This window comes from Nerophis ophidion, linkage group LG08, assembly GCF_033978795.1.
Source record: "Nerophis ophidion isolate RoL-2023_Sa linkage group LG08, RoL_Noph_v1.0, whole genome shotgun sequence".
In the NCBI taxonomy this organism is placed as follows: domain Eukaryota; kingdom Metazoa; phylum Chordata; class Actinopteri; order Syngnathiformes; family Syngnathidae; genus Nerophis; species Nerophis ophidion.
This window is the reverse complement of record NC_084618.1, coordinates 32,870,571-32,898,199: the sequence shown is the minus strand read 5'-3', so window position 1 is coordinate 32,898,199 and position 27,629 is coordinate 32,870,571. Positions and strand designations below refer to the sequence as shown.

The window sequence follows — 27,629 nt, the reverse complement described above, 5'->3', positions numbered from 1 at the left end:
AGAAGGGTTCGGTGAATCCGTATATGAAACTGGTGGGGTTCGGTACCGCCAACAAGGTTAAGAACCACTGCTGTAGAATGATCAAGGGCGAGTTCTACGTTTCTTATGTGGGTTTATTGTATACTTGCCAACCTTGAGACGTCTGATTTCCGGAGGTGGAGGGTGGAGGCTGTGGGGCGTGGTTAAGAAGGGAGGAGTATATTTACAGCTTAGAATTCCCCAAGTCAAGTATTTCATGAATAAATAAATAAATATATATGTTTATATATATAAGAAATACTTGACTTTTAGTGAATTCAAGCTATATATACAGTATGTATTTATTTTATTATATATATATATATATTTTTATATATATATATATATATATATATATATATATATATATAAAAGAAATACTTGAATTATAGTGTTCATTTTATTGCACATATACACACACATAACGCTTATCTACTCATTGTTGAGTTAAGGGTTGAATTGTCCATCCTTATTCTATTCTCTGTCACTATTTTTCTAACCATTTGCATGTACAGTAGATGGCAGTATTGTCCTGTTTAAGAGTGTCACAACACTGCTGTTCACGGCAGACGTACTGCTTTACGGTAGACGAAAACGTGACTGATGTTGTTGTGTGTTGTTACCGCGCTGGGAGGACGTTAATGAAACTGCCTAACAATAAAGAAACCAAGAACTCTCCCTCGATCATTCTACGGTTATAACGTCATTGGGCAGACTCGCTGTTTATATTGAGGGAAAGAGGACGTGAAAACAGGCTGTCCTCACTCAGGTCCGCCTGAATTTCGGGAGATTTTTGGGAGAGGCGCTTAGTTCCGGAAGTCTGCCGGAAAATCCGGTAGGGTTGGCAAGTATGGTTTAATGTTAGGCAGTTTCATTAACGTTCTCCCAGCGCGGTAACAACACACAACAACAGCAGTCACATTTTTTTCGACCGTAAAGCAGTTTGTCTGCCGTAAACAGCAATGTTGTGACACTCTTAAACAGGACATTACGGCAATCTACTTTACATGCATATGTGACAATAACATCTACGGCTTTTAGAGAGTGCAAAAGAACAAGGAAGATACAGCCATGGAAACGCCAACAACGAGTAAGATGAAGAAAAACGCTTGTAAGTTCCAAGCCGCAGCTGCAATTGGACCTGGATAGCCTCCGGGAAGAAGTAGTGGACTGCCAATTGTTTAGTAGTGAAGATCTTCCTCAGGAAGCAAAGATTGACCGTTTTTGGGCCATGCTAGGGAGAGATGGAAGATTCCAGACTCTAGTGCATTTGATGAAAGCACTGTTGTGAGTGCCACACAGCAATGCATCATCAGAGAGGGTGTTCAGCATGGTTAGAAAAATAGTGACAGAGAATGGAACATGGATGGACAATTCAACCCTTAACTCAACAATGAGTAGATGAGTGTTATGTGTGTGTGTATATGTGTAAATAAATGAACACTGAATTTCAAGTATTTCTTTATATATATATATATATATATATATATGAGATACTTGACTTGGCGAATTCTAGCTTTATACTCCTCCCCTCTTAACCACGCCCCCAACCACGCCCAGGTGTCTGAAAGGCGGTGTAAGGTTGCTGGCTTCTTCCAAGGGTACTTGCCAGTAGCTTTTACAGTAGTCAAGGTTGGTGATAAACCAGGATTGGCCAATCCTGTCCAGCAGGTCATCAATCCAGGGATCCGGTATGCGTTGAACTCAGAGACAGCATTGAGTTTGTAAAAGTCCATGCAGCTGCGGAGCGTACCATTTTCCTTCACTACGATGGCTTGATCACCCTAAACGCTACATCTCCTCCACTTTTTTTGCGCAGTGGCGACACCAGATATTGAGAAACACTAAGACTTCTAGCGGATTGGCTCTCTGTCCCTCAGGCAAATGATATGCTCGACTAGCGCTGTCCTCCACGGGTTGGCAGTAAATAGCTGTGGCACCTTCTGGAACACTTTGTTGAGTTGACTGGTCTGTGGTGGTGTGACATGGCCAAGAACAGGTGCTGTGCTCTCAGCAAAGTCTGCCATGGTTGTTTTCTCTTTGCCTTTGCGGACCACCCCTTTCACTAGCAGAGATGCCACTGGATTCTGGATCAGGGCCCCCTTCCACTCTTTCAGCAGGTCTGCCTTGGCTTTCTCTTTTCAGCATGGTGAATCTGTGACATTGTCTTTTGACTGCACGTTTGATCTCGCTGTCAACGTGCAGGTGTGTCTTCCCTCTCTGGGCCAGAGAGAGAGAGGGACGTGCTGGTCATCATGTGACAGTGCGATAAGAGCGCACCGTCACAGTTGAGGTTAACAAGACACCTGTGGTTCCGCAGCCACCTGCTTCGTCAAAGTTCTTGAAGTCCTTCAAGCTATTCACTAGACTTATCTCTGTCACTTAAGTGGGCAAGCGAGTATCAAATTAAGTCAAGCGTCACGCAAAATGCCAACATTATACACAAGATGGAGCTACGATAAGTGTGTGCAATTATTTTGCATACATTTTTTTCTTAGCTGCCTTTGGTCGGTTGACAAAAATAACAGTGTGAAAGCGAAGCCAACCGCTCCAAATTATGCACAATGTTGAACATTTTGGTCAAAATATTGCATGGATTTTGTTTTACAGACCATCTTCAAACGGCTTTCTGAATGTCATTTCAGAATGCGCTGTTTTCTTATTTACCTGCCAAATTTATCCTCGATGTTATGCCCCTACGACTGCATCTCAAGTCCGTCTGGTTTGTTGTAGTTGCTAAGGCTTCTTGTCCAGTCGACTGACAGATGTAAGTTACAACTATATACTACAATGGTCTGCAACACATCAAGAGGATAGAGAAAAATTTACTTATTGAACACAACTTTGGACTAAAACTGGATAAAAACGACAGACCCACACAAAGGGATGGCGTGGCTGAGTGGCAGAGTGGCCGTGCGCAACCCAAGGGTCCCTGGTTCAATCCCGACCTAGTACCAACCTTGTCACGTCCGTTGTGTCCTGAGCAAGACACTTCACCCTTGCTCCTGATGGGTGCTGGTTAGCGCCTTGCATGGCAGCTCCCTCCATCAGTGTGTGAATGTGTGTGTGAATTTGTAAATGTGGAAATAGTGTCAAAGCGCTTTGAGTACCTTGAAGGTAGAAAAGCGCTATACAAGTACAACCCATTTATCATTTAAAGCTCTCGGTGTAAAGCTCTGCCATATATGGAGCTTATGTGCGGATGTAACTAAGGCAAAATACATCACAATTGTCTCAAATTCCAAACCGTTTGTTTGAAACAAGTTTGGAAGATAGCAAGATTGTTTTATAAATATCTCGGCTATGCTTCCATGGTTTATTAAAACATTTTCAAGACTTCTGGGGATACCAAACACATCAAAACAGCTGCCAATGGGTAACAAACCAACTTGCTTTTGCATAATAAGGCCCCTTTAGAAGCAAAACTAACAGACTAAAGAACAGTTTCTATCCACAGTCTTTGATGTTTGATGTTTCCCTCTTACACACATGTAAGAGGGATGTGTACTATGGCTATGAGTTGTTCTTTTCCCTTGGCCTCAGTCTGCACCCCCACTCCAGGGCCTAGGCTAAAACCCATCCATCCATCCATTTTCTACCGCTTATTCCCTTTCGGGGTCGCGGGGGGCGCTGGCGCCTATCTCAGCTACAATCGGGCGGAAGGCAGGGTACATCCTGGACAAGTCGCCACTTCATCACAGGGCCAACACAGATAGACAGACAACATTCACACTCACATTCACACACTAGGGCCAATTTAGTGTTGCCAATCAACCTATCCCCAGGTGCATGTCTTTGGAAGTGGGAGGAAGCCGGAGTACCCGGAGGGAACCCACGCATTCACGGGGAGAACATGCAAACTCCACACAGAAAGATCCCGAGCCTGGATTTGAACCCAGGACTGGAGGAACTTCGTATTGTGAGGCAGACGCACTATATATATATATATATATATATATATATCCCCATTTTGTCTTATTAATGCACTAAACTGGTATCTAAACATAGAAGTGAAGCTCTATATCTCTGAATGCAAGCACTCCAGCGGAAAGGGGAAGGATGCCGATTCCTAACCACCAGTGTTGAAATGATAGCTGATGCATCCTTGGGCCATTTTCTACCGCAGAATCTTTTACTGGACATTTCACATTTACCCTGGTAAATTAAATAACCCCCTGCGTCCCACTAAAAACTACCCGGGTAAATAAAGTTTCACAGGAACTATTTTACTTCCCAGTAGCTAGGTGCTATTTGGGAAAGTTCCCGCAGGAATTGGCTAGGCTGCCAAATGCTGATTGGTTGGACACACCTAAACTTTCTATTCAAAATTTTAGCTGTCATTAGACTATGCGAGACAATTTGTTTATTTCTTATTTCTTGTGTAGTTCTATTACAACATCCTTGACAAAGGAAAGAAAAAAAAACGCGAAAGGAACTTTCGACTTGCAGGACCTTCTGTGAACGCTTATTAATTGAACAATCTTTCCGTGTTTTACTCAGCCATAGTGTTAAATTCTAGTGTACAGTTTAATGTTGTTTATGAATTTCTAAAAACTTTATTTAGATACCAGAGTTACGAAAAATGGACGGACTCTTGTAAATGTGTTAATAATGAACTTAGCCGGACATTGATGTAGCGACTGGAGCTGCTCACTGGGATTAGGCAACCTCACTAAAGTTTGAAGATAAATGTTGAAAAGTAGAGGCAGTAAACGAGTGGAACAAAGGTAAATTATATCAATGGTTAGCTATTCAATTTGTTACATGCCGTAAAAGGAGTCAATGACAGCCACTTGTGCAGTTATTAGCCTCAAACTGAATGAATTTAATGCTAATGTTTAAACTAACACTAAACCTGATGTGCTCATGTTGTCATATATTTTTACTTAAATCTGAAATGGATCATACTTACCTGGCCCTTGTCATATACTGAATCAGGGGTCTCAAACATGTGGCCCGCGGGCCAATTGCGGCCTGCGAGACGTTATTATTGATATGACAATTTAACGTTGGTGCGGCCCGCGGCGTTTGACAGCGTTATACTTGCCAACGTCCCCAATTTTCCCAGGAGACCCCTGAATTTCAGGGCACCAATTTTCTCAAAGCCCCTGTCGATTTTTACCAGATCAACATTATTCAGGGAGTGCCACAAAGGCACTGCCTTTGGCGCCGCCTACATCCTGAACTGACAGCGTGCAAGCCCAGTTGTATGTTGCATCCGGCCATGTAAGACACACGTGTGTTATTACAAGATATATTTGATCAACAGCTACACACGTCACACTAAGGGTGGCCGTAAAAAAAAACTTTAACACTGTTACAAATATGTCCAAGACTGTGAAGCATCACCAAACAAGAATGATAAACACATTTCGGGAGAACATCCGCATCGTAACACAACATAAACACACCAGAACAATTACCCAGAATCCCATGCAGCCCTAACTCTTCCGGGCTACGATATACACACCCCCGCTACCACCAACCCCCCAACACCCATCCTCCCTACTTGCGTCGGTTGAGGTGTTGTATATTGTAGCCTGGGAGAGTCAGGGCTGCAAGGTGTTCTGGGTATGTGTTCTCTTGTGTTTAAGTTGTGTTAGGGTGTGAAAATTCTCCCAAAAAGGGTTTGTCATTCTTGTTTGGTGTGGGTTCACAGTGTTAACCCACTCTTAATGGGTTCATGGATGATTGTGCAGCCCAATGCACGATGCACACTGCTGCCACAGACCTGACAACTGTACACATGACCCGTTGGGGCAGCTGTAGACATGGCCGCGTTTCTCCTCTCTCTTTTCACCAAATGGTGTTTTCGTCTGTTTTCCTCTGCTACTTCTACTCCTTGACAGGATAGTCCATGCCAGAAAGAGCGGTCCGAAGAGCAGCTTCTAAGGCAGTGGGCTGAATGTTGCACTTCTTTGAAAAGATCTTGAGCTGGTCTTCTTCTGCCCCCTGGCAGAGCGGCGGCCAAGGTGGAGCTGGCCATACAGAATTTTGCATGGTATGCGGTTGGCTGGCATTCTGATGACATGGCCGAGCCATCTCATTTGGCGGACCCTGATAGTGGTCTCCAAACTCCTGCAGCTGACTCGCTGAAGTATCACAGAGTGTGGGATACGATCCTGCCGAGTCACCTTCAAGATGCGTTGTAGACACATTACTTGAAATGCCTCCAACATCTTGAGATGGCGAGCATAGATTGTCCATGTCTCACAGCCATATAGCAAGGTTGTGATGCATATTGCTTTGTAGACTGAGACTTTGGTCTGGAAGTGGAGGTTATTGCTGTTAAAAACTCTGTTCCTCATCCACCTTAAGGAGGATGATGCCCCTTTGACCCAATGTTGTATGTCCTGGTCAATGCTGCAGTCATCAGAAAGGATACTTCTCAGGTATTTGAAGTGTGGAATGATGGTGAGCGGGCAGCCTGCAATGGTGGGAGTTGGAAGTCGATGTGGCGGTTCTGATGACCACTGGCAGAGGACTTCTGTCTTTAATATGTTAATAGGAAGTCCCATTCTGTTGTATGCCTTTTGTGCAGCTGTAATAGTGGCCGGCAGGGCTTCTGTTGTGTGCAGCATACTGGAGTTCCAGTATGTGGAAAGACTGGAGTTTAGTTTTTGCCTGAAATCTTCTGATGTTGAATAAGTTCCCGTCCAGCCTGAATTCCAAGGGCACCCCACTTTCTTCCTCCTCTATTTCCTTGTGCAGAAATGTTGTTACACAAAGGAGAAAGATGTTGAAGACAACCGGGGCAAGGGTGCGACCTTGTCTCAAACCAGTCGCTACCTCAAAGGGAGCAGATTCCTGTCCACCTATTGTAACCTTGGCCATCATTGCATCATGGAAGTGTCGCAGGATGTTCACACATTTTTCCGGGCAGCCATAGTGCATGAGTATCCTCCACAGCATGTCACGGTGTACGGTGTCAAATGCATTGGATAGATCCACAAAGGCCATGAACAGAAGTGTTGTTACACATAGGAGAAAGATGTTGAAGAGAACCGGGGCAAGGGTGCGACCTTGTCTCACACCAGTCGCTACCTCAAAGGGAGCAGATTCCTTTCCACCTATTGTAACCTTGGCCATCATTCCATCATGGAAGTGTCGCAGGATGTTCACACATTTTTCCGGGCAGCCATATTGCATGAGTATCCTCCACAGCAGGTCACGGTGTACGGTGTCAAATGCATTGGATAGATCCACAAAGGCCATGAACAGGTCTTGCTTCTGTTCACGACGTTCCATCTACAGCTGCCGTGAGGCGTAGAACATGTCCACTGTACTACGGTTTTTCCGGAATCCAGCCTGGGATTTTGGTAGCAGAGCTTCAGTTATGTTTTTGATAAGTCTGTAGAGCATGATTTTTGCCAGGACTTTTACAGCAGCAGAGAGGAGTGCTATACCTGCCTTTTCCAGAGATTAATTTGTCTCCCTTGTTTTTAAAGATGTTGACAATGTTAGCATCCTTCCATTGCTGGGGTATACTCTCTTCCCTCCACACTACGGAGAGGTACTGGTGGATTGTTCTGGTACAGAGGTACCCCTCCTGTTTCAGCATCTCTGCAGGAATGGACTCAGGCTTAGGGGATTTATTGTTTTTCAATGCCCTTATGGCATCATGGACTTCGTAGTAGGAAGGTGGTAGGTCAAGACTCTGGATGGTCGGTAGGGTTGGAAGCTCCTCCAAAACTGAGATGTCAGTTGAGCTTGGTAGTTTAGCAAGGCCTCAAAATGTTGTCCCCTTTTCTGGACAATTAGGGATGAATCCCTAATGAGAGAGGATTTATGAGCAGTTTGAAGTGGGCATACAGGATGGGATTTTTGTGCCATAAGTGGATTTAATTACATCCTCCGTAAATGTAAGAAGTTTGGAACCTCTAGGACTCAGACTGGTGCGACGGTTCATCTTTCAGCAGGACAACAACCCTAAAGCCAAGATATCAAAGAATGGCTTTAGGACAAGTCTGTAAATGTCCTCGAGTGGCCGAGCTAGAGCCGAGACTTGAATCCAATTGAATATCTTTGAAGAGATCTGAAAATGGAAACGTTTTCCATCAAACCTGATGGAGCTTGAGAAGTGCTGCAAAGAGGAATGGTCAAAACTGCCCAAAGATAGGTGTGTCAAGCTTGTGGCTTAATATTCAAAAACACAAAACACAAAAAAACTAAATGAGAAAAGGCTGTAAATACATAAGTATCACATATAAGTACATGTGATTTCTTAAGTTTTTTATTTTTAATACATTTGCAAAAATGTACAAAACTTTCAAATTGTCGTTGTAGGGTATTGTGTGTAGAATTTTAGGTAAAAAATTAATTGATTCTATTTTGGAATAAGGCTGTAACATAGAATGTGGAAAAAGTGAAGCGCTGTGAATACTTTCCAGATGCCCTGTGTGGTATTCTAGGGCAGTGGTTCTCAACCTTTTTTCAGTGATGTACCCCCTGTGAACATTTTTTTAATTCGAGTACCCTCCTAATCAGAGCAAAGCATTTTTGGTTGAAAAAAAGAGATACAAAAGTAAAATGCAGCACTATGTCATTAGTTTCTGATTTATCAAATTGTATAACAGTGCAAAATATTGCTCATTTGTAGTGGTCTTTCTTGAACTATTTGGACAAAAAGATATAAAAATAACTAAAAACTTGTTGAAAAATAAACAAGTGCCATGAAGCCATTGCCTTTGACGCCTTCTACAACATGTACAGACAGCTTGCCAGTACAGTAACATGTTGTATGTGGCTTCCGCAGATACACGTACACAACTGCAAGGCATACTGGGTGACACAGAGTACGCTGAAAGTTGTGATATAAACCATTTTAACACTCTTACTAATATGCACCACACTGTGAACCAACACCAAACAGGAATGACAAACACATTTCTGGAGAACATCCGCACTGTAACACATTATAAACGCAACATAACAATTACCCAGAATGCTATGCATCCATGACTCTTTCAGGCTATATTATACACCCCGCTAGCACCAAAAACCGCCGCCTCTCCTTGCGTCGTTTGAGGTGGGCGGGGGTGTATAATATAGTCAGGAATAGTCATGGATGCAGAGGATTCTGGGTATTTGTTGTGTTGCGTTTATTTTGTGTTACTGTGAGGATGTTCTCCCGAAATGTGTTTGTCATTCTTGTTTGGTGTGTGTTCACAGTGTGGTGCATATTAGTAAGAGTGTTAAAGTTATTTATATCACAACCTTCAGTGTACTCTGTGTCAACCAGTATGCCTTGCAGTCGTGTACGTGTATCTGCGGAAGCCACATACAACATGTTACTGGATTGGCAAGATGTCTGTACATGTTGTAGAAGGCGTTAAAGGCAATGGCTTCATGGCACGCCCTTATTACTGTTATATGGGTGACTACTAGCGGTTATTTGTGAGAATGGTTGCGGCTCCCATTGTCTTCTATATTTTGTGAAACGCGTCAAAATGTAGAGGGCGCTAAAAGTAAAGCCATCACGGCACGCCCTCAATATTGTTGCCCGAGTGAAAATCGAAGAATGTTGACCCCGGGTGATGTCCGGAAGAGGCTCCGAGAACCGGAATCACCCCGTAACAATCGGGGGGGTCGGCGAGTGTGCAGCTGAGCCACCTCACAGTGGCCAAAGTGCTGCATGCGGCTCCGGAGCCGCAAGTTGCCGACCCCGATCTAGACTATGCCACACTAGTCAATTGCTCATGTGTATCATATCTAAAACAGACACTGTCACACTCTGCAATATGTGTTAAAAAGGCTTTTTTTCAATGAAACATGGATTAGCACAATATAAAGTACATGCAGTTTCATGATATAAACACACCTCTTTGGCCAACCTGCGTGCTTCGTAGTAAGGCCTCGCTTTTTCAATGCAAGCACCCAGCTGGGAACCCTGAGCATTCAGCTTCCTGGCAGAATCTGTGAGAATCTTCCTGTAGCTGGACCTTGCATCCTTAAAAAAGTATGGAAAATATAAACTACTACAGTGAGCTGTGATATGACGTTCAGTAAAGATTAAAGGTGTACGCACAATTGGTTTATACTGTGCTGAGTTTGGGCGCAATTCGCGCTTGCCTACGCTCACACTAAGCCTGGATTATGGGTACGTGTCTGGTTCCTACCCTCCAAACAATTCCTACGTGCCCCTCTAAAAAAAGGCAACCTCACTACGAGGACCGCAAAAGGCTGCAATTGGTCAACTTGTAGTACAATATTTCCTGTGTGCATCTAACATTCTAAAAACAGTCCCCCTAACAAAAATACTGATTTGATCTGATTTTACAACAAAACAGACTTTTGTAATGCATCTACTATATTTTTGGGGGAATAACCCGCTACTTTTTCCCATACTTTGAACACTGCGACTTATAAATGATTCATTTATTGATTTTTTTACGCTAATGGCCATAATGTTTTGTATTCAACAAATAGTTTTCAAAAGACACGAAAAAGGTGTGCTACTGTTTGCGCTGTAGCGCCATTTTTGGGACAAATTCACTCATTACAGGGGTGGCAGGTTGAACATTTACATCTTGTTTGAATGACTTGAACTGGAAGTATAACTGTTCATAGCATTTCTGCTCGATAGGATTCTTTCATTCATCATTCCAAGTAGGGCTGGGTGATATTGGCTTTTATTAATATCGCGATATTTTTATGCCATATTGTTATATACGATATATATTACAATATTTTGCCTTGGCCTTGAATGAACACTTGATGCATATAATCACAGCAGTATGATGATTCTATGTGTTCACATTAAAACATTTGTCTTCATACTGCATTAATATGTGCTACTTTTAAACTTTCATGCAGAGAGGGAAATCACAACTAAGTCAATTGACCAAAACTGTATTCATGAAATACTCTTCATTCTCTCACGGGTGACTTTTTAAATGAAAGAACAAATTAATAGCGTTGCTACCTTTTTGTAGTAACATTTCTGCTGCATACTTTGCATTGATTGATTTATACTTTTATTAGTAGATAGCACAGTACAGTACATATTCCGTACGATTGACCACTAAATGGTAACACCCGAATAGGTTTTTCAACTTGTTTAAGTCGAGGTCCACGTTAATCAATTCATGGTACAAATATATACTATCAGCATAATACAGTCATCACACAGGTTAATTATCACAGTATATACATTGAACAGCATATTGCTGTTGTCTGCTGAATATCTTCCCACTTGGAGCCAAACCACCGCCAGATGATGGACCCCCTGCTCTTTTTGCTGGGCATTTATTGTTCTTCCTCCATTTGTGATAAGTTTCGCACCATCTCTCTCTCTCTGATCGGCGAGAACTATGACGCTAGACTCGCGAGAGAATGTGACGTATGTAAGAAGACGGGCCTGTTTTCCGTATCAGTCGGAATTAGAGACGAGTAGGAGTGAGAAACGCCTGTTGTGTGATGCACTTAGTTAAAAGCAACTCGACCTGCCTCAGCTAACGTTAGCCGTGCTAACGTTAGCTCTCGGCGAGAACGTGTATCGCTACTTGCGTGACAGTATGTGACGTATGCAAGAAGGCGGGCTTATTTTACGTCTCTGTGAGAAGGACAGACGAGAAGGAGTGAGACACGCCAGTAATGTAATGCACGCAGCTCAAAGCAACGGTGTAAGAACATATAATCAAATATTACTAGGGATGCACCGATTAATCGGTAACCGAATATATTCGGCCGAATATGGCAAAAAAAGCCACATTCGGCCTTCGGTGGAATGAGTTAAATGGAAGGCCGAATAGTGGCGTGTGACGCAATGACGAAATTTTTTGACGCGGTGACGCAATCAACCAACGTGCAGTGACGCGGTGACGTTGGAACGAGGCGCCTTTGGAAAAATGTCAGCAGTGTGGAGATATTTTAAAGTCTCGGAAAGTGACAAAAGTATTGCAGTTTGCAACGAATGTTCAGCCAAACTGTCTCGAGGAGGTACCTCGTAGCTGACGTCTTCGAGAGGACGAAAATGTTTGCAACTGACAGTGCCAAAGCAAACGGAATTACAAAGAAGGTAATGGAGTTAATGGCTTTGGATGATCAACCGCTTAGTGTTGTGGAGGACATTGGCTTTCGGAGACTCATGGAGCACATTGAGCCCCGTTACACGATACCGAGCAGACGGTATTTCTCTGATGTGTGCTCTTTACATTGTGTGTGTGCTGTTTACATTATTAGCCTGTTGTGTAGGCTACCTGTATAAGTGTATGAGGTTACAAGCACACACTTAATTGAGATTTACTTGAGCATTCTGTTTACATTATTAGTCTATCTACTGTGGCTAAGCAGACTTTTGCCAAAAGGACAATAATTCATTTGCTGTGGGTTTATCCACTTTAATGCACTTTATTTTTTTTTGGAATGCATGTTTTTTTTTTAAGGCCTAATATAGATGAAAAACTTTGTGGTTTTTTTGAAAAGCAAAGGCTACTAGAATATTAAAAAAATGTCAATATTCAATAAAAATGTACTTTATTTAAAAAAACATGTCTAAAAATGTATTGTAGGCTGTTTATGCAATACAAATTTTGGGGGGAAAAACTGCATTCATTATTCGGTATTCAGTATTCGGCCTTCGGCCAAGCTTTTAAATTTTATTCGGCTTCGGCCACAAATTTTCATTTCGGTGCATCCCTAAATATTACGATATAGTCATTTTCTATATCGCAGAGACAAACCTGTATCGTATGTATGGATATATCGCCCAGCCCTAACTCCAAGCCACATTTGTAAGTTTTACAATAAAACGATTCATACTTACTAATCCGTCCCATGTGTTATGTCTGTAGGAGTGTTTTTATGCATATTTGTACGTGCTATTGTAATGTAATCAAGCTGGCGTCTTTAGCACTAGCAAATATACCAACACGTTTGCAAGTGTCTGTGTTAGTATTATTAACCTACAACGGCATTATTTTTGTGTTTTTTTAGTTTCGTAAATTCACCAAAGCGTTACTGTGTTATTGAGTCTTTTCAGCTAATTGGAGAGCCAGCTTATGCAGGTAGTGGGTCCATGAGGACGACTTCTGTTCTGTTTGATCAGCCGTTTTACTGTCGTGTGACAGGCACTGTTTGGAAAAAAAAGGTACGTCAATAAACGTTTCCTTACCAGGATATATCTGCGGTTTATAGTCTGATGCGGGTAATGTATGTAAAACTATATATTTCTTCAAAAATTTGGTGGGTGCGGCTGCAGCACCAGTGCGCTCGATAACCCGGAAAGTATGGGATTAGTTCTAGTTGCAATAAAACGCTCTATCCCTCTTTCATTGCCATTTTTTACACTGAACTAAATTAGCTAAAAAGCTAAACAGTCGACGGTGTCGCATGCGGTCAAACCGTATGCGAAATTAGAAAAGATCGTGTCACCATTGAAAGTTACTCTCGTTTGCCCTTTACTCCTGTATTACCGCAGTTTTTCAGGCTTTGTGGATTATTTGTAGTGTATTTTGAGCTGTCCTATTTGTTTCTACTGAGAAATGTGGTGACTGTCATTTATTACTTGGGAAAGGAGCAATCACATAAATCAAACATATTTATTAAGCACACAATTGTACAAACCCCGTTTCCATATGAGTTGGGAAATTGTGTTAGATGTAAATATAAACGGAATACAATGAATTGCAAAACATTTTCAACCCATATTCAGTTGAATATGCTACAAAGACAACATATTTGATGTTCAAACTGATAAACTTTTTTTTTTGCAAATAATCATTAACTTTAGAATTTGATGCCAGCAAAGGTGGCAATAAATACTGATAAAGTTGACGAATGCTCATCAAAAACTTATTTGGAACATCTCACAGGTGTGCAGGCTAATTGGGAACAGGTGGGTGCCATGATTGGGTGTAAAAGCAGCTTCCATGAAATGCTAAGTAATTCACAAACAAGGATGGGGCGAGGGTCACCAATTTGTAAGCAAATTGTCGAACAGTTTTAGAACAACATTTCTCAACAAGCTATTGCAAAGAATTTAGGGATTTTACCATCTACGGTCCGTAAAATCATCAAAAGGTTCAGAGAATTTAGAGAAACCACTGCACGTAAGCGATGATATTACGGACCTTTGATCCCTCAGGCGATATTGCATCAAAAACCGACATCAGTGTGTAAAGGATATCACCACATGGGCTCAGGAACACTTCATAATACCACTGTCAGTAACTACAGTTGGTCGCTACCTACTCAGTGGCTTAGTGATTAAAGTGTCCGCCCTGAGATTGGTAGGTCGTGAGTTCAAATCCCGGCCGAGTCATACCAAAGACTATAAAAATGGGACCCATTACCTCCCTGCTTGGCACTCAGCATTTAGGGTTGGAATTGGGGGTTGAATCACCATAAATGATTCCCGGGCGCGGCATCGCTGCTGCCCACTGCTCCCCTCACCTCCCAGGGGGTGATCAAGGGTGATGGGTAAAATGCAGAGAATAATTTCGCCACATCTAGTATGTGTGTGACAATCATTGGTACTTTAATTGTAAGTGCAAGTTAAAACTCTGTTATGCAAAGCAAAACCCATTTATCAACAACATCCAGAAACGGCGCCGGCTTCGCTGGGCCGGAGCTCATCTAAGATGGACTGATGCAAAGTGGAAAAGTGTTCTGTGGTCTGACGAGTCCAAATTTAAAATTATATTTGGAAACTGTGGACGTGGTGTCCTCCGGAACAAAGAGGAAAATAACCATCCGGATTGTTATAGGCGCAAGGCATGGGTAACTTACACATCTGTGAAGGCACCATTAATGCTGAATGGTCCATAAAGGTTTTGGAGCAACATATGTTGTCATCCAAGCAACGTTATCATGAATGCCCCTGCTTATTTCAGCAAGACAATGCCAAGCCACTTGTTCCAACAGCGTGGTTTCATAGTAAAAGAGTGCGGGTACTTTCCTGGTCCGCCTGCAGTCCAGACCTGTCTCCCATCGAAAATGTGTGGCGCATTATGAAGCGTAAAATACGACAGCGGAGACCCCGGACTGTTGAACGACTGAAGCTCGACATAACACAAGAATGGGAAATAATTCCACTTTCAAAGCTTCAACAATTAGTTTCTTCAGTTCTCAAACGTTCATTGAGTGTTGTTTAAAGAAAAGGTGATGTAACACAGTGGTGAACACTCCCTTTCCCAACTACTTTGGCACGTGTTGCAGCCATGAAATTCCAAGTTAATTATTATTTGCAACAAAAAAAAGTTTATGAGTTTGAACATCAAATATCTTGTGTTTGTAGCGCATTCAATTAAATATGGGTTGAAAAGGATTTGCAAATCATTGTATTCTGTATATTTACATCTCACACAATTTCCCAACTCATATGGAAACAGGGTTTATAGTCGCAGGTGAGTAAATGTTCCCTGGATTTTTTTGAGTCATTCTATGGTATATTTATTATTTAATGTGTAAGGAGTAATCTATCACATTGCATTCATTTCGGATTTTGCTACATTGAGAGTATGAATCTGCATGTACAGTTGCGATCAAAAATGTTTACATACACTTGTAAAGAACATGATGTCATGGCTGTCTTGAGTTTCCAATAATTTCTACAGCTCTTATTTATTTGTGATAGTGTGATTGGAGCACATACTTCTTGGTCACAAAAAATATTCATGAAGATTGGTTATTGAATTTATTATGGGTTTACTGTAAATGAGAACAAATCTGCTGGGTCAAAAGAATACATACAGCAATGTTAATATTTGTTTAAATGTCCCTTAGCAAGTTTCACTGCAATAAGGCGCTTTTGGTAGACATCCACAACAAAGGTTTTAGAATGGCCTTTCCAAAGTCCTGACTTAAATGTGTTGAGAGTGCTGAAGAAACAAGTCCATGTCAGAAAACCAACAAATTTAGCTGAAATGCACCACTTTTTTCAAGTGGAGTGGTCAAAAATTCAAGCAGAAGCTTACCAGAAGCTTGTGGATGTCTACCAAAAGTGTCTTATTACAGTAAAACTTGCCAAGGGACATGTAACCAAATATTAACATTGATGTATGGTTACAGTATGTTATGTATAGCGCTTTTCTACCTTCAAGGTACTCAAAGCACTTTGACACTATTTCCACATTCACCCATTTACACACACATTCACACACTGATGGCGGGACGTGCCATGCAAGGCCCTAACCACGACCTATCAGGAGCAAGGGTGAAGTGTCTTGTTCAAGGACAAAACGTGACTTGGTTGGTAGAAGGTGTGGATCGAACCAGGAACCCTCAGGTTGCTGGCACGGCCACTATGCCAAATGTGCCACGCCGTCCCCGTATGTATACTTTTGACCTGGAAGATTTGGTCACATTTTCAGTAGACCCATAATAAATTAATAAAAGAACCAAACTTCATTAATGTTTTTTGTGACCAACAAGTATGTGCTCCAATCATTCTATCACATAAAAATAAGAGTTGTAGAAATCATTGATAACTCAAGACATTATGTTCTTTACAAGTGTATGTAAACTTTTGACCACGACTGTATGTGCAATTATGTTGTGCACTTTTTTTGTGCTGTACCCACATTCCAATCATGATGAAGAAGTGTTATGAACTTGAGCTTGGATTAGACCACTTACACGTGCTGGAATTTTGGTAATTAGTGAAGCTCAAAGTGTGAGTACACCGCAAGATCTATTGTCAATTGAAAGTGACAACTAGTAGATAAATATTTTATATTGCACACTTACATCCAACTGAAGCTCAAGCTTGTTGATCTCATCGCTGGCCTGGTTGAGGTGTTCCAGTTCCTCCTGGTAAGCACAGGGAAAGTCCTGAGGATGTTACTAGGCAATGACTTAAATCATACAGTGATCATCAAAATTTTCAATTGAAAATATTAATTGATATAAAAACTAAAAAAATACTGGATGCCAAAATCAGTAACCTATTTAAGACTTGATTAAACAACCACACTAAAATTTTACTTCTGTGATTTTTTTTGGTGGGTATTTTGTGTGTGTGGCATTATGTTAAAAACCAAAAACAAATGTATCATCTTCTCAGAAGTTAATATTTTGAAAACTTTGCAAAAGTTGTTTAATAGTGCGGTTGGATTATTAAGCAACATTTGTGTCCGGCTCATAAAGTCAATGCCAGCGTTTCCCCAATCCATTTATTTTATTTGTGGTACCCCAATGAAGGTGGTGGTGGCTTGATGAAACCATTCAAATAAGGGTTTATTATGTACGCAGTACTCTAGCCACCCCGCGACCTTAATCAATGAGGCGTATGTGTCACAATGAAGCAGCAGTGGGGTGAGTAGAAGACTACTCATTCAACCCTGAACATTTTTTTTTTTAATAAATTGCAAAAATCTTACTTTTAAAGACTGGACAACAAAATATGAATGTTCTGCCTTGAGTAAGCGCTTGAGTCATTGTTTTCTAAGCGAAGGACACATTGATCCAGACAAGCAGCAATAGCAATAGAAATCCCAGCGTGTAAGCTTCATCACGTCCAATATTTTTAAGTAGATATTGTGCATAAAGATATTTAGTTTGTTTTGTTTTAAAATTGCTGACTTCGTGATGAATTTTGTTTTTGTGGTGTTTGTTTTTTTTGTCTGAGTATAATTTTGCTATTCAAACTCGTTTAATGGAAGTACTGTTAAATTTGACCATAAGAGGGCGACCCCGAGGTGTAGGTTTAACTGTGGTACATCATATAGTGTTTGCAATGTTTCGTGTGTGCAATGTTGTCTAATTTCTATATGTGTAAACATTCGTAGTTTATCGTGTGAATACATCAACACTAAACCTTATATTTTGTTCATGTAAAATACAAAATGGACATTATTTATGCAAAAGGCACCAAATGGAGATGTTGACATGCAAAGTTTCAAACATTCTTCATTCTCTAGCGGGTGACTTTTCAAATGATGCTACATATTAGCAGTGATACTACTTTTTATAGCAACGCTTCAGCACCACACTTGACAAATTACGGTTGTCTGTTCGACATATTCCCACTTGAAGACAAACTACCGCCAGACGATGGACTCTGTGACAGACTTCCTGCCATCACCGTGTGGGTTTCCAGGACCATGGATGCACGACAACTCGTAGCAGGGTTGACATACATTTATTGTTTCAATAAACTTGTTCGTTGTGTCCCAATCGGTCGAGCCACTTTCTAGCGCGCCCTTGGCTACTTGTCTTCGCGCACCTTTCGGTGGCCGGATGTTGCGTCTTCCGCGGGGGCTCATGTCTTTGCCTGGTCGCTCTCGTCGCTGGTGTCGTTGCAGTGTGCTGCCGTTCCTCCTCCGTCTTCCCCCGGTCGTTCCTTCCTCGCCCTTCTTGTGCTGTAGCAGCAGATGGAGAGATTGTGAGCAGGTGTGTGTCTTACGCACCTGACTCAGATTGCCGCTCTCGTGCCGCTCCGCGTGTCACGCCTCACCTCGCCGCCGCATGCCCGCCTCCTGGCCTCCATCATGGTCAGGACCGCTTCTCTCAGCCCGCTGTCGGCCCATCGGCTGCGTCTCTCCACAGACTCCCTGCTGTTTTTCTTGGGAATTAATTCTTCCTTCATTCGCACCTTCTTTCTCTCGTATTACCACTCGCACGGCTCCGCTAGAATCAGAGCTAACGTTACCCATGCCGCTACCTCTCTGTTCACCGAGGGCGTATACGTATGTGACGTTTTACGTGACAGTATGTGACGTATGTACAAACCCCGTTTCCATATGAGCTGGGAAATTGTGTTAGATGTCTATACAAACGGAATGCAATGATTTGCAAATCATTTTCAACCCATATTCAGTTGAATATGCTACAAAGACAACATATTTGATGTTCAAACTGATAAACATTTTTTTTTTTTTGCAAATAATCATTAAGTTTAGAATTTGTTGCCAGCAACACGTGACAAAAAAGTTGGGAAAGGTGGCAATAAATACTGATAAAGTTGACAAAATTCTCATCGAACACTTTTTTTTTTTAATCCCACAGGTGTGCAGGCTAATTGGGAACAGGTGGGTGCCACGAATGGCTATAAAAGCAGCTTCCGTGGAATGCTCTGTGATTCACAAACAAGGATGGGGCGAGGGTCACCAATTTGTAAACAAATTGTCGAATAGTTTCAGAACAACATTTCTCAACGAACTATTGCAAGGAATTTAGGGATTTTACCATCTACGGTCCCTAAAATCATCAAAAGGTTCAGAGAATCTGGCGAAATCACTGCACATAAGCGATGATATTACAGACCTTTGAGCCCTCAGGCGGTACTGCATCAAAAACCAACATCAGTGTGTAAAAGATATCACCACATGGGCTCAGGAACACTTCATAAAACCAATGTCAGTAACTAAAGTTGGTCGCTACATCTGTAAGTGCAAGTTAAAACTCTGCTATGTAAAGCAAAACCCATTTATGAACAACACCAAGAAACACCGCTGGCTTCGCTGGCCCCGAGCTCATCTAAGATGGACTGATGCAAAGTGGAAAAGTGTTCTGTGGTCTGACGAGTCCACATTTCAAATTATATTTGGAAACTGTGGACGTGGTGTCCTCCGGAACAAAAAGGAAAATAACCATCCGGATTGTTATAGGCGCAAAGTTCAAAAGCCAGCATCTGTGATGGTATGGGGGTGTATTAGTGCCCAAGGCATGGGTAACTTACACATCTGTGAAGGCACCATTAATGCTGAATGGTCCATAAAGGTTTTGGAGCAATGTATGTTGTCATCCAAGCAACGTTATCATGGACGCCCCTGCTTATTTCAGCAAGACAATGCCAAGCCACTTGTTACAACAGCGTGGTTTCATAGTAAAAGAGTGCGGCTACTTTCCTGGCCCGCCTGCAGTCCAGACCTGTCGCCCATCGAAAATGTGTGGCGCATTATGAAGCGTAAAATACGACAGCGGAGACCCTGGACTGTTGAACGACTGAAGCTCTACATAACACAAGAATGGGAAAGAATTCCACTTTCAAAGCTTCAACAATTAGTTTCCTCAGTTCCCAAACGTTTATTGAGTGTTGTTAAAAGAAAAGGTGATGTAACACAGTGGTGAACATGCCCTTTCCCATCTACTTTGGCACATGTTGCAGCCATGATATTCTAAGTTAATTATTATTTGCAAAAAAAAAAAATCAAATATCTTGTCTTTGTAGTGCATTCAACTGAATATGAGTTGAAAAGGATTTGCAAATAATTGTATTCCGTTTATATTTACATTAAACACAATTTCCCAACTCATATGGAAACGGGGTTTGTTAATCTATGTATAGGCTTTCTGCTAGTGACTGCTACTTCAAATGTAAACAGCATACGCAAGTGCATGTAAACACCGTAAACCTAACAATTGGAAAACTAAACAGCAGAGGACCAAAAACGTTTGGATATGCCCATGTAACCGCAGTCAGTGTTAAAATAACATCAAAACTAGCTAAAATGATTTGTCATCTCATCAAATAGAACGCAGGCTGTGAAGACCGTGTATTCGATGTGAGAGGTGTCATTCCTGTTTTATTTTTGTTGGCCAAATTGTTGTACTGAACCACTGGGAGGTATTTAAAAAGAACAAAGCTGGTTTATTAGACTTAATCTTCATTAGCCAAACTGCTCTGCGTTGTATTTGGATATTCAAAAGTAAACGCCATTACTTGTGTTTTTTTCATGTCGCAAAGGTATTACTTCAAAAACCATTCATGTGACACAGCCTTTTCTTAATGTTTTATTGTGTATAGTTAGTTAATAGATTCTTAGTGTTTTATTGTGTATAGTTAGTTAATAGATTCTTAATGTTTTATTGTGTATAAGAACTTTAAGTTAATTCTGTTCAAACTTTTAATGTATCTGTTCCGATACAGCATCTATATGTACAAATAAATGTACAAAACTTAAAAAAATAATAATAATAATTAAAAAATATACCTCCCTCTATCAAAATGTCAAAATATAGATAAAGGCTTCATGTAATGACAAAAAGCTGACCAGTTAATATTATTAAAGAATTTTAAAAAAAGGCCTACTGAAATGAGATTTTCTTATTTAAACGGGGATAGCAGGTCCATTCTATGTGTCATACTTGTTCATTTCGGGTTATTGGCATATTTTTGCTGAAAGGATTTAGTAGAGAACATCCACGATAAAGTTCGCAACTTTCGGTGCTAAGAGATGCCTCTACCGGAAGTCGCAGACGATGACGTCACATGTTTGATGGCTCCTCACATATTCACATTGTTTTTAATGGGAGCCTCCAACAAAAAGTGCTATTCGGACCTGAGAAAACGACAATTTCCCCATTAATTTGAGCGAGGATGAAAGATTCGTGTTTGAGGATATTGATAGCGGCTGACTAGAAAAAAAAAAAAAAAGTAAAAAAAAAAAAACGCGATTGCATTGGGACGGATTCTGATGTTTTTAGACACATTTAGTAGGATAATTCTGGGAAATCCCTTATCTTTCTATTGTGTTGCTATTGTTTTAGTGAGTTTAACATTACCTGATAGTCGGAAGGGTGTGTCCACGGGTGTCTTGAAGCGCAGTGTCTCAGGGGAGTCGACGGCAGCTATGGACGGCACAAGCTCAGCTTTTCTCCGGTAAGAAGCGACTTTTTAACCACAATTTTCTCACCGAAACCTGCTGGTTGACATTCCGCTGTGTTTCATGTTCTCTTGACCGCGCTCTGATCCATAGGAAAGTTTCACCTCCAGGAATTTTAAACAAGGAATCACGCTGTGTTTGTGTGGCTAAAGGCTAAAGCTTCCCAACCTCATCTTTCTACTTAATTGAACACATTGCAAAAGATTCAGCAAAACAGATGTCCAAAAAACTGTATAATCATGCCGTTAAAGCAGACGACATTTAGCTGTGTGTGTGCGCAGCGCTCATACTTCCTAAAAACCTGTGACGTCTTGCGTACACGTCATCATTACACAACGTTTCGAAGACGAAACTCCTGGTAAATTTAAAATTGTAATTTAGTAAACTAAAAAGGCATTATCGGCATGTGTTGCAATGTTAATATTTCATCATTGATATATAAACTATCAGACTGCGTGGTGGGTAGTAGTGGGTTTCAGTAGGCTTTTAAATAAATAATATTTGTCTTTAGATATATGGATAACATTTATCTATAGCCTTTTTGTTAGACATTACAAATTACATGATGGTATTACAATCACACCCCAACACTCCTTTACCTCTCAATCAGTAATCATGATTTCAGTATTGATAACAATAATCTTAATTATTACTTTAGCCATAATTGCCAGCCCTAGATCTCGTACATATATATGAATGCTTTGGAGCCCCTGCCTCGAAAGAAAATAATGTTTGGAGCCATTCTAACGTGCCTTAGTGCCCTAAAATATGAGCCGGGACAGTGGCCAAGACACCAATTGTGCACACTCAATGTAGTTATAACCTTTGCACTTTGTATTTTAGTTGACAGAATGTACTATAATTTTAGTTGACTAAAATGTTGAGTAATTTAGTGGAATAAAACTAAATCAATTTAGATGACTAAAACTAAAATACATTTTTGTCAAAATACTATGACTACAACTAAATTAAAAACTACTGTCAAAATGAACAGGTTGGATGACTGCTTTTTACTTTTAGTCTATTAATCTAAGGTAACAGTATTCTTACTTGGATACTATTTCTGGCTACTCTACCGACCACTGTTAGAGTTACAGTAACTGCATTGTGGAGAGTATCATAAAGCACTTCAAGTTTGTAAGTTTTCCAGGGGTGTACAAAGTACAACCTATGTTATATCCTCGTAATAAAATAAGCAGCAACAATTGACAATTACAGCAAAACGATATGATATAACAACAAAAACATAACTTGATACTAACACATATTTTCCTTTAAATATACAGTATTGGACACAAGTTTGGACACACCTCATTTCAATGTGTTTTCTCTATTTTCATGACTATTACATTGTAGATTTTCACTGAAGGCATCAAAACCATTTCAGGTGACTACATCTTGAAGCTCATCGAGAGAATGCCAAGAGTGTGCAAACCAGTAATCAGAGCAAAGGGTGGATATTTTGAAGAAACAAGAAAATAAAACAAGTTTTCAATTATTTCACCTTTTTTGTTAGGTAGTAACTCCACATGTGGTTCATTCATAGTTTTGATGCAGACAGTGACAATCTACAACAGGCCTGGGCAATTATTTTGACTCGGGGGCCAATTTTAGAGAAACAAATGTCTGCTGGCCGGAATATCTATTTTTAGGAAAACTAATACAAAACCTCACAATAAAGTCTGATTGAATGCTAGGAATGTTATGACAGACCGCCTTAAAAACCGAGAGGAATTTTATTTTTTTCTCTGAACGATAAAACTTTGAATCTTGAGAACATATGAACGTCACATCTCCTCTCAATCGACATATTTTACAATCAAGCCAAATGCAACAAAATTGCAACAAACACAGCGAAATATGAAAGTGAAGGGTAAAAAAACAAAAAAACATCGACAATCTGATACATGTGACACTAAGCTTTACAACTTTCTTGTAAAAATCTCCTTCCACGTCTGTCCTTGACACCCACATTTCGGGCTGGCCGCTGTGGAAACACTCTTTGGAAACGCTCCCCACCCACACTGCTTGGTGCCTCGTCTTACCTGCTGTTACGTAGATTACCCTAGTAATTAGTAGGGTTGTACGGTATACGGGTATTAATATAGTACAGTAGGGTTGGGTGATTAATCGATATATACGATATATCGTGGGTTTGTCTCTGTGCAGTATAGAAAATGACTATATCGTAATATTCAAGTATACGTTCTCACGCAGTTGCTTTTAGCTGTAGGCATTACACTACAGGCTCTTGTCACTCTTTCCTGTCTCTCCTTCTCACAGACAACCAGGCGCACAAACTTACACACGTCACATACGTATACGCCCTCGCCCAGCAGAGAGGTAGCAGACTGGGTAACGTTAGCTGTGATGCTAACATAGCCGTACGAGTCGTAACACGAGAGAAAGAAGGTGCGAATCTGGTAACAAATGAAGACTTAATTCCCAATAAAAACAGCAGGGGGTCCATCGTCTGGGGGTGGTTTGGCTTCAAGTGGGAATATGTCGAACAGACAACTGTAATTTGTCAAGTGTGGGGCAAAAGCGTTTCTATAAAAAGTAGCATTACTGCTAATATGTAGCATCCTTTGAAAAGCCACTCACAAGAGAATGAAGAGAATTTAATAACGTCCACATAGTGAAGGGCGAATACTATTTGATTTGCTATTATGCAGCTCATTTTTGACACTTAAAATGTCTCTGACAATCTTGCACTTTCTGTTTTGGAAATGACATGAATGTTTGTGCCACTGCTTAATAACTTTAATAAATACACTTTTGGTCAATTGACTTAGTTGTGATTTTCCTCTCTGCATGAAAGTTTAAAAGTAGCATATATGAATGCAGTATGAAGAAGAATGTTTTAATGTAGACACATAGAATCATCATACTACTGTGATTATATGTATCAAGTGTTCATTCAAGGCCAAGGCAAAATATCGTAATATATATCGTATATCGCGATATGGCCTAAAAGTATCAAGATATTAAAAAAAGGCCATACCACCCAGCCCTATAGTACCGCGATACTAATGAATCATATTCGGTATTATACCGCCTCTGAAAAGTACTGGTCCGCCTCACCCTAAGATTTTTTGTTCAAATAAAGCCAATAATGCAATTTTTCTGGTCCCCTTTATTTAGAAAATTATCAAAAAGTACCGAAAAGTATCAAAATAATATTGGTATCAGGACAACACTAGTCACTAAAATATCATGCAAAAGCGCAGATTCCAACCATTGAAATATGTTGTATAGTTCAAGACGTATGGCAACTTGAAAACATCACTGCACATCATAATGAAAGCTACACTTTCCATCTTAAAGATCTAAAAAAAATGTTTGTGAATGTCTGGCGGGCTAGATTGAAAAGCTTATGGCGAAGTGGGTAGAGCGGCCGGCCAGAAACCTGAAGGTTGCAAGTTCGCTTCCCAACTATTGACAAAAAAAAAAAAAAAATCTCTGCCGTTGTGTCCTTGGGCAGTACACTTCACCCTTTTCCCCCGGTGCCGCTCACACTGGTGAATGAATGATGAATGAATGATAGGTGGTGGTCAGAGGGGCCGTAGGCGCAAACTGGCAGCCACGCTTCCGTCAGTCTACTCCAGGGCAGCTGTGGCTACTGATGTAGCTTACCACCACCAGGTGTGAATGAATGTTGAGTCCCACTTCTTTGTGAGCGCTTTGAGTGTTTAGAAAAGCGCCATATAAATCTAAGTTATTATTATTATTATTATTATGGGCCGCAAGTGGCCCCCGGGCCTTAATTTGCCCAGATCTGATCTACAATGTAAATAGTCATGAAAATAAAGAAAACACATTGAATGAGAAGGTGTGCCTAAAGTTTTGGCCTGTGTTATATGTATACTTCTTTTTTTTAGCTTTTTAAGAAAATACATGCAACATAACCAATTAGGCAAATATACGATGGCATCATATTGACACTGTCCCTGACCACGTCTGCGCCGCCATTAATAGTTTGCCAATCTGTGGAAAACACCATTTTGACATCACCAAACTTTTTACATTGGGAGAAAGTCAAATGATCCAATAATACTTTGGCTTAGGAAAAACGTTATTTCTGAAGAACAAATTCATCTAGAGGAGGGTATTAAGTGAGGTGTTCATGATGCTAAACACTCCAGCATTTTGTCGTGATGAGCCAGAAAATTTTCAGTAGAATATCCGGCAGACCTGGGCAAATTAAGGCCGGGGAGGCCGTTGAGCCTTTTAATCTGGACTCCCAGACTTTCCCAAATAATTTTTTTAGATCTTTAAGATGGAAAGTGGAGCTGCCATCATGATGTGCAGTGATGTTTACTAACGGCCGTAAGTCTTGAACTATACAACGTATTTCCATTTTTGGAATCTGCGCTTATGGATGATATACCAGTTACTATGGTAATCTAATTAGTTACTATGGTAATCTAATTAGTTACTATGGTCATCTAATAAGTTACTATGGTAATGTAAGTCACAGCAGCTCAGACGAGGCACCAAGCAGTGTGGGTGTGGAGCGTTTCTACAGAGTGGTTCCAGAGCCTGAAATGTGGGTGTCAAGGACAAACACGGAAGGAGATTTTCACAACAAAGTTCTAAAGCTTAGTGATGTATCAGATATATCAGATTGCAGGTGGGTTTAATTTGTACCCTTTACGTTCATATTTCACTGTTTGTTGCATTTTTGTTGCGTTTCACTTGACTGTATAATGTTGTAAGCCCAATACCAATGGCGCGCAATTTGCAAAATGCGCAACCGCATTTTGCAAATTTAATGTCAAATCAAATCAAATCAAATGTGTATTGGATTCATTACTATTCAATGTACATCCACGACTAAACTACTGACTAAACTACTACCACAACTTGGTTTACTATTTATACAATATAATAATGTAGGGCAGGGGTAGGGAACCTATGGCTCTAGAGCCAGATGTGGCTCTTTTTATGACTGCATCTGGCTCTCAGATAAATCTTAGCTGACATTGCTTAACACGATAAGTAATTAATAATTCCGCTGGTAATCACAGTGTTAAAAATAACGTTCAAATTATTCTCATGTTTTTTAATGAAACCATCCATTTTCTATCGCACCTGTTCAAAATGTCGCATTAATGGTAAGAAGTATAATATTTATTATTGAATAACTTTGGCATAATAATGATATTAAAATGAATAAGACACTTATTATACTCTTAAAATGTTAGTCTTACTTAAAAATACACGCATGCAGTTGTATTAAGTGCTAAAAAACATTTTTTTTTTCTCTAAATGTGGCTCCCTAGTCAAAATAATTGCCCAAGCCTGATATAAGGTGTTTGAGATACGTAACATTACAAAATGTGTCATTGATTCCTACCTGAATTCTCGGGTCCAGCTCCTCCTCGTATTTACCAAAATCCTCACCATCACGTTTCACCTGGTCCTCAACCTCTCCCCCATATTCACATTTCTCATCCTTCAATTTTACAGCTTCGTCTCTGCCTCTTCGCCTGAGCATCACCGTGCCGCCATTCCCGCCTTTCGCCTCCTCCCCCGGCGTGTTCTCTCGCATGTCCGCCCGTTTATGGCATCCTGCGTCGGTCCGAGTTTCACGCGAGGTCCCAGGCTCCATACGCGGCCTGTCGCCTAGCGTTCGGACCGCGTTAGTTCCTCCACCAAAAAACAAGATTTTACAGGCGACCTTTGCTTTCTTCCACGCTGCAACTCAGCGCCGTGTTGTTAGGCGAGACCGCTCCGTCCTGCCAACGCTAGCCAAACGTGCTACATGCCAACAAGCTTCCCTTCTTCTCTCGGAGGTGCCGAGAGCAAATTGACAGTAAAAGAAAAAAAAAAGAAAATGTCGCCTTGCATTTGTTGCCCTCTACATCAATGTGATACAACTGCGCAGCGAGGGATCTTGAACGTCATGGTGGACAGGCAAGGGTGCACAGAATGATTTCAAAATGTCTTATATTAAATTACACACATAGTACCATAAATGAAAAAATAATGTGATAATTGTTGCATCGTCCGGAATGATTCACAGCCCTTTTTTCATGCTTTATGTGACAGCAGGTGTGT

At 40.8% G+C, this 27,629-nt stretch overlaps 1 protein-coding gene across 4 annotated transcripts in view; it reads right to left on the bottom strand.

Annotated features, from left to right (window-relative positions):
- Nucleotides 1–27,629, bottom strand: part of sh3bp5lb (SH3-binding domain protein 5-like, b) — a 40,611-nt gene extending 12,982 nt beyond the window's left edge. Inside the window, exons 1-5 of one of the 4 annotated variants that reach the window (XM_061908312.1) lie at nucleotides 26,926–27,120; nucleotides 21,597–21,648; nucleotides 21,466–21,531; nucleotides 16,708–16,770; nucleotides 9,839–9,967 (exon numbers count right to left, since the gene is read on the bottom strand). In XM_061908312.1, the coding sequence (XP_061764296.1) occupies nucleotides 9,839–9,967; nucleotides 16,708–16,770; nucleotides 21,466–21,531; nucleotides 21,597–21,648; nucleotides 26,926–26,975 (360 nt within the window). In that variant the 5' untranslated portion in view covers nucleotides 26,976–27,120. Of the gene's footprint in view, nucleotides 1–9,838; nucleotides 9,968–16,707; nucleotides 16,771–21,465; nucleotides 21,532–21,596; nucleotides 21,649–26,925 lie in introns of all 4 variants that reach the window. The other 3 variants (XM_061908309.1, XM_061908311.1, XM_061908313.1) reach the window with 3 other exon arrangements.